At 40.0% G+C, this 7,804-nt stretch overlaps 1 protein-coding gene across 1 annotated transcript in view; it reads right to left on the bottom strand.

The window, feature by feature from the left end:
- Positions 1–289: 289 nt before the first annotated feature.
- The window catches only part of ltn1 (listerin E3 ubiquitin protein ligase 1), a 20,484-nt gene continuing 12,969 nt past the window's right edge, over positions 290–7,804 (bottom strand). Inside the window, exons 25-32 of the mRNA XM_049592819.1 lie at positions 6,826–7,063; positions 6,550–6,627; positions 5,794–5,980; positions 5,185–5,350; positions 4,873–5,093; positions 4,559–4,753; positions 4,172–4,339; positions 290–1,124 (exon numbers count right to left, since the gene is read on the bottom strand). Coding sequence (XP_049448776.1) covers positions 1,062–1,124; positions 4,172–4,339; positions 4,559–4,753; positions 4,873–5,093; positions 5,185–5,350; positions 5,794–5,980; positions 6,550–6,627; positions 6,826–7,063 — 1,316 coding nt within the window. The 3' untranslated portion in view covers positions 290–1,061. The remainder of the gene's footprint in view (positions 1,125–4,171; positions 4,340–4,558; positions 4,754–4,872; positions 5,094–5,184; positions 5,351–5,793; positions 5,981–6,549; positions 6,628–6,825; positions 7,064–7,804) is intronic.

Genomic DNA, 7,804 nt, shown 5'->3' with positions numbered 1-7,804 from the left:
CAGCCTTTGGTGTTGTTGTACAAAGCCTGTACAAATTAGTGTATATGTAATGAGTCATAATAGACAATTGATGGCAATACATCGACAAAGCTTTGGCATTACTCGCTGTAGTCCATCACATTCAAATCAGCACTCACTTTGTAACACATGCATGAATATTCAAGTCCACATCCTTGTGGCATTTTTTTAATATATATCAATTTCTCTGTGGAACGTGGCTTACACTTCCTGTGTGCATGCTTTATGTGACCCCTGTTCTATGAGTTGAGTCAAAGACAAACTGCACCCGTTAATAGTACCCATCCAGTTGTACTTTATTGACTTTCCAGCATCAATTACAGCTGTATGCAGGCACAGGGGAAGACATTAGTAAATTAGCGTTTGATATTTGTGAGCATTGGCATTTTGAAATCAAAAACCTCTCTAAAGAAGTTCCCTCTCCTGCTTTTCAAATGTGGTCTCACCATGATATAAGGCATGTCACAAATCAGACATAATCGCTTTACACTCCTAAATATTAGGAAATAGTTGTGAAACTCGTCCAAGGCGTTGCAACATTTAGACTAGCCTCTGTTTTGTAAAATGACTTATTTTGACAGGTGCTTGTATTTGATTTAAGCACCTGGCCAGCTTTGGTGTTCCAAACTTTGTGATTCAGCCTCGTCTACACACCTATGCTTTTCAAAAGGTAGATCTGCATAAAAGATAAAAACTCATTAATAACAAAAACACATCAGTTGGGAGCTGCTGATGCTGCACATTTACAGCACAGTAAAGCACTGGTATAAAATGTTGACAGCTAAACTCCCTGCCCGATTGAATATGGACATAAAAGTTGCTGAAATATGATTATCAATAGATTTTTTTTTACTGAAACAAGATTTTCTGAACCAAATAATGCCAGCCATTTCAGTTAGATAAAGCCTCTGAGGGAGAATTTCAACCCATATTGTGATGTAATAGATTGGACCTTAATAACCTTCTTCATGAAATCACAACCAATCCAGTCCTGCTTGACTGAAGAGCTGTCAACTTTTAAACCCAGATCAACAGACTATGTGTTAGAAGAAGGTTTCTCTGCACAGTGGACAGGTGGACTTGTTGCTGGAGGTGAACCATTTGTACTATAAAAAGATAAGAAAAAATTATTAGCGTTAAAGGCATTAACAAAACAATGTCAAAAAGCAAAGTAGGTTCATTTTATGAAAATAACTGTCATATTTGCTGAGACTGTCACATTCTGAAAGACATACATGAGACAGAGTCTGTAAAAACAATCATGCCTATTTCTTGCCTCAGTGTTTCCAGAAACACATTTTCGTGAACTAGTTTAGCTGTAAGATGAGAAAGTTTGTCACCTGGTTGCCATGTTGGATGCAATCGACTGACGTACCAAGCACTGCCAACTAGCCGGACCAACTGTCTCATTTTACATCTCAACAGTACACTAAAATATGTTTTTAAAACAGCTGAGGCGATCAATGGGCAATGCAGTCACAGAACCTTGTCTTTGAGACTCATAGGTTCTTTTTTTTTTTTGCCAGGTGCAGTAAGGCAGTAAAGCACTACAAGGTAAGGTAAGGAGTGGGCAGAGGAATATGATTTTCACAGATTATCTGTCTTATTTACTGCTGTGTGAACATAGTGTTTTCAGTATTTATGATAAGTTAGTTTTTATGTAAAAATTGCAAACTACAGCTGAAAGGAATAGTTCAGATTTTTTAAGTGCGGTTGTATGGGGTACTTATTCATAGAAAGTATACACTGATCCATAAAAACATTACAACCACTGTTGGGAGAAGTGACTAATATTGATCATCTTGTTATAAATGCAATGCTCCCCTGGGGAATTTTTGGTCTTGAAATTCATGAGGATGCTACTTAATGTGCTCCACCCACCCAAACACCTCTGCAGATCAAGTATCGCTCCTCATGGCAGCAGCCCCCCCAGCAGGAAAATGCTCAGGAATGGCCCAAGGAACAAGAATAAAAGCAAAAAGCATCAACCTAACCTCCAATTTCTACAGATCCAAATCTGATTGTGCATCCATGGGAAGTGCTGGTACCCCTAATCCACAGTGGGGCCTCCCTGGATCGGATTTGTCTCTGACATGTCACCTCTGGAGGGTGTCGGCTTCAGATCATTTCAGATCTCTCAGTTGTGGGGTACCAGCACTTCCCAAGATGCTCAATCAGATTGGGGTGTGGGAGATTTGGAGGCCAGTTTGATAGTTTGAGCTTGTTGTCATGTTCCGCAGGCCATTCCTGGGGAGTTTTTGTGGTGTGGCATGGCACATTTTTCTGCTGGGGGGCAACTGCCATCAGGGAGTACTGTTGCGGTGTTTGGGTGGGTGGAGGGCATCAGATGGTATCCACATGAATGCCATGACCAAAGGTCTCCCAGCAGAACATTGCATTGTAACAAAATGATCAATGTTACTCACTTCACCCACCACTGGTTTTAATGTTTTGGCTGATCGATGTATTACAAACAGTAGATGTTGGTTGTCATGCCACCGGTTTGGAGAAGCAGGCTGGAGTCTGACATGGATGCTAAGAAATCTACTGCTGTGGAGGGTCAGCAACAAAACTTATTTTAGCCACCTAAAAAAAAAACCAATATGCATTTAAGTGTATGCTATACTGAGAGTATTTTCAGTGCTTAACCTGACTGTTACAGTGATTTCCAACTGGTAAATTAAGCTGTGATATTGCTCTGTTCATAGCCAGACTCTATTGAGAAAAACTGTGATTCAACATTGCTGAACACAGGAGCTGCTGCTGCCTTAGTTTGTTTGTTATGGTGTGACTTTCAGAAGAGTTAGTTTGTGTTTGGTGACTCTGAACTAACTAACTGATTGAAGCAGTGGTAGACCAGCAGCTCCTGTGTTTAGCAAGCTGAAATTACTGTTTTTCACAATGGAGTCTGGTGGCTTTGACAAGAGCTTAGACGGGCCCCATCGGAATGGGCTGTCTGCCGGGAAAGATAAAGGAGTGGAAATACAATCAAAATAGGTACTCAGGGCATGGCTTAGTGGCTAGAGCAGGCACCCCGTGTACAGAAGCTCTGCTGAGGCCCAGGTTCAATTCCAGCTTGCAGCACTCTGCTGCAAGTCATGTCTTCTCTCTCTTCCCCCCCTTCACACTACACTGTCCTATCCATTAAAGGCAAAAATGCCCATAAAATAATCTTTGAACATATAGCATGCACTTAAAATGCTATGGACTTTTTATAGGTGGCTAAAACATGTTCTATTGCTGACCCCTGACATCTACTATGTGCATTACAATGACAATGATTAAGTACCTCACACAACCCCACTTCAAAAAATCTGAACTATCCCCTTAAAACTGTGTGTTACGTATTAGATTGTGTATGTGATACAACCAGTAGTGGGCTGTGGATTTACAACATACTCCTTCAATTAGGTCCCAGTAAAAGGAAAACATAAAACATCATTGTACAGGATTAGTCATATACACAGGGTTCCCATGGTCATGGAAAATTTAGAGTCATTTTCCAGGCCTGAAAATGTCGTGGAGTTAGTAAAATTATTTACTGCTTTTAAAGTAGAGTCATTTAGTTGTGTATAACAAAATTAACAGTTACAGTAATCTTCTGTAGGACCATAGATATCCTTCCACATCCACCTACATTTTTATGTTGCCACGTTGTTTTTCAAACTTGTATCCACAAAGGAATTTAATTAAATGCATTAAAAACACAGTCATAGTATAATCAGTCATGCTGAAAGTCAGCCTGATATGCAGTATGCGCTTTTATGACTGTGTCTGTAGTTTGAAGTATTTTAAGTTAATATGAACATTACGAACTATTAGAGATTGGAAAAGGTTGATTAATTTTCATACAATAATTGGAGTAAAGTATACTATACAGCTGGTCTCGGAATTTTTTTTAATTTTTTTTTTAATTTTTTTTTTCATAAGTCCTTTTAAAAGTCATGGAAAAGTTTTGATATTTGTCAAAATGTGTGGGAACCCTGTACACAGATTTGTTGTCAATGCCTGTTCTCTCTCATTTACCACAATTGATTTAAGATTAAATAAAAATTTAGCAACTAAAATTGATCTGTATATTATCTGCAGAGAAAGCACTGGAGTCCTCCATAGCCCACCACTGGATGTACTAAGATCTTGACACATATCTTACCAAACAAGCTGAGTGAAATTTCTTCTTGCAGGTACGGCAACCCTTCTTGGGCAGGGAGTAGTTGGAGCCATGGATAACAGAGAAGCAGATCATACAGTCCTCGATTCCCTCGAAGCGCTTATCCACATTGTTCTTCCACAGAGCCAGGCCCTCCATTATGCTGCCGTTCTGGACACACAAACACATTCAGAGTTTTCTGAGTTGTTTCATCTTCTTTTTCTTATCTGATGCCTAAAAAGAAAGTTATCTTTACAGCCCCCTTGGCCAGCTTAAGAAAACTTCACTGGTCAGGATATAATCATGCTATAGGTCTTAAGGGTGAGGAACAAATACTACTTAATACACCAACTTCTTGCATTTATATCCATTGTGTGTTTGTGTATCTACCTGATGTGTGAGATAGGTGCTCAGTTGCAGCATCCAGTTCCTCCACTGCTGTACAGCAACTCCCACGCGCTTCCCACTCTCTACAGTGATAGAGCCCAGAGGGTAGTTCTGTGGTAGCTGAATCACCAACTCGATGAAGATGTCATCCACAGAATAGGTAGCAATCACCTCCCGTGCTGCTGAGCGGGCCTTTACCTGGGGCAAAAAGATAACACTGTTTGCCTTTGCCATCTGGAGTCTTACAGTAAACAATCCTTAAACTAGTAAAAGTTGTAGCTGCAGATGAACACAGAGCAGTGTATTTGCTAACTTACAGTCATGCTGTCAAACATTTGAGTGCTGGAGTGGACAGACGAGATCTCCTCGGCTGAGAGAACAGGGCTGACGTATTTAATGGTGAATTTCTCCGCAGCAGCGCTCACTCTCTTCTCTTGCCCGTTCCACCACAGCCGCACCATGGCAGGTAGGTCCTGCACTGTGCTGTAGTACACGCTGCAAGCCAGATGAGGGAGCTCCCACTTGACATTGTCATCGTCTGAAGAACGAGAAACAAAGGTAAGGAAATCTAAGCTTGTTTACATTTCACAGTCATGTACAGATGTTGCGTATGTGCGTGTGCTACTTACTGTCAACAGCTAGACACTGGCTCTCTGTAAAGAAGGTTTTGGTTTCCTTTGTCTCTGCTCCCTGGCTCGGGTAGGTGGGGTTCTCAGGCATCAGTTTGAAGAGGTGCAAGAGGAGCTTGTTCAGTGAGCAGCTTCTCTTAAGATACTGGGCATAATGGGCTCGCAGCTAGAAATACATCAGAAGAACAGTCAATACTGTGACAACAGGTACGTTTCCATCCACCTGTTTTTAGGCACTTTTCTAATTTTTCTATTTACGCAAAAAACTCAAAAAATCTTAAAATATTGCAAAACATTTTTAAGCTTAGCAGAGCTTGAAAAGTTGGTGTATCGATTGAGGGTAAATGCAACAGTGCAATGGCAACAGATTCAATGAATAATTTAAGCAGTAGAGTCATGACTTCCTGTAATTGCATAAGTAACTGCCAGCTCTCTTCATCACCTCTGGACTGCATTCAACACGCTTATGTAGGCTATGCTCCAAAGCACACTTTCTCTATGGAACTTATAAATCTGTTTGCTTACTTACACTCAAACTACAAGTTAAACCCAGTTAAAAAAAAAGAAACAAACATATTGGAAGAAATATGATAATTTAACATGACTCACATGTGAGGGTGAAGATTTGAAGAAAGTGAGGAGCAGCTTCCAGGCCAGCAGGTACCCCAGGATGCAGGAGTACTCCACACTGAGAGGCTGGACCACTGCAAACTCTCCTACTTGAACCCCTGCCAGGATACTATCACACAGTTCCTCACAGGTCGACAGGATGGCCATCAGAGCAGCTGGAGGAGAACTGGACACAGAATTGAAACAGAACTGTTAGAATAATTACACATTAACATATAACACTTTTCTTTTATGCAGCACAGTTACACACAAAAGCAATGCAAAGATGCAAATTCGTGTCCCTGAGAGGTGAAATGTTTCAACCTGGGCAGAAAAAAAAATCTGCGATGCTGTGTCGCAAATGCTTGTCAGTGTTGAGATTATTCTGATGTCACAAGAATCAGATTGGTAGGACAAAGTTACTGTCTCTGTCTGCGGGCACCCAGAGCTCTACAACTCAACATCTTGGAGAAAAGTGAGTGAAGCCATTGAACTATGTGATAAGTTCTGAAAATATGTATTTGTTAATTTCTTCCAGCTATCAATGTACTTTTCTAAAAACCACGTTAGCATTAACATTAGTGTTAGTTAGCACAGCTGGGATTTTGGCTGCGAAATTCACACAAGTAACTCAAGGGATAAATGTCCTCTACTTCATCTGAACACACTTTTACAACTTACGTGACAATACCTAGAATCCACTTACTATCACATATGTATTAAACTTACAGTAATATAATTTTCTGTTTTACTTACAGACATGGCTCATCTCCGTCATCATCAGACTTGTTGTTGTCTCCTTCTCCATCACACTCGGGCAGCTGAGGCATGACTCTGGATTGACAAAAAGCAAGTTCATTTTTCTTTTATATCTTGTGTTAAGCACGAGGAGATCATTCCCGACCTCCTGCAGGGCCCTGAATGTCTATGGATAGGTCTAACACTTAAATCATACCACAGTACTAGAGCAATTTTTCTGTTAAATTAAGAAAAATATATCTAAGTTTGCACACTCTGAAACAAAGTCCTTACTTTTCTAACAGGTGGTAGACGGTGATCTGCAGGGGCCTGGCCTTAAACAGCAGCAAAGGGCAGAGGGTGTTGAGGAGCGTCTGGAGGGGCTCTGGCAGGTTTGTCTTCTGGTCTGCTATGAACCGTGGTGGCAGCGAGTTCTGTTTTAGCTGCTGCACTGGCATATATGTCAGAGCCACACCAACTGACTGCAGTACCGCCATTGGAAACACAGGGTCGTCCGGTTCAGTGAAGGCGTCTACGGTCAGACAACAGACAGAAATTAGCTTTAAAATGACAAACAAATATGTTCTTTATTGATCAACTACCATATCACCTGGTGATATGCTAAATAAAAAGCAGCTATTACAGAGTTCCAACAGTAACATTTGGTGCTACATGTTAAAAAATATACTGGCCAAGCAAAATTTCTACAGGCCCTAATTAAACTTGCACACACTGTATATATCAAGTCTTAGCTATTTAGCTTGAAAATCCTTTTCTGGAATTTGCTGGTGTGAGCTAGGAACATAACCTGTTTTTAGAAATTTAGCTATTCGACGGTATAAATGTGGGACTTAGTTAGAACTCTTTCTTTGAAATGCTTGAATCTGTGTGTCATTAGAGATGTCCTGAACTCAAATATATCATTGATTGTCACAAATTATGGAGCGAGATGTTTTTATAGCACCTCAATGTATTAAGAAATGTAACAAATGTTGGACTTTTATACAATAAAAATACTTGATTTTTAGTCTGTATATAGTCTGAGTTGTCTTTGTTGACATTTATTTATTATCACGACTTTTTCCAGCAACCTAAAATCAAAGAATAAAGTAATTTCTCTCACAATGTAGATGGATTTCCTAATTTATAAGGGACACAGGTATAACGTTTTATACTTCCTGTGCATGTAATCCTATGAATCTTATTTCCATTTATGTATTTCGTATATACTGTGTTAACACCTTATTTTGAAAATTGTACATAGTCCCATCTG

Source organism: Epinephelus fuscoguttatus, linkage group LG12, assembly GCF_011397635.1.
Source record: "Epinephelus fuscoguttatus linkage group LG12, E.fuscoguttatus.final_Chr_v1".
In the NCBI taxonomy this organism is placed as follows: domain Eukaryota; kingdom Metazoa; phylum Chordata; class Actinopteri; order Perciformes; family Serranidae; genus Epinephelus; species Epinephelus fuscoguttatus.
This window is presented reverse-complemented; position numbering and strand designations above follow the sequence as displayed.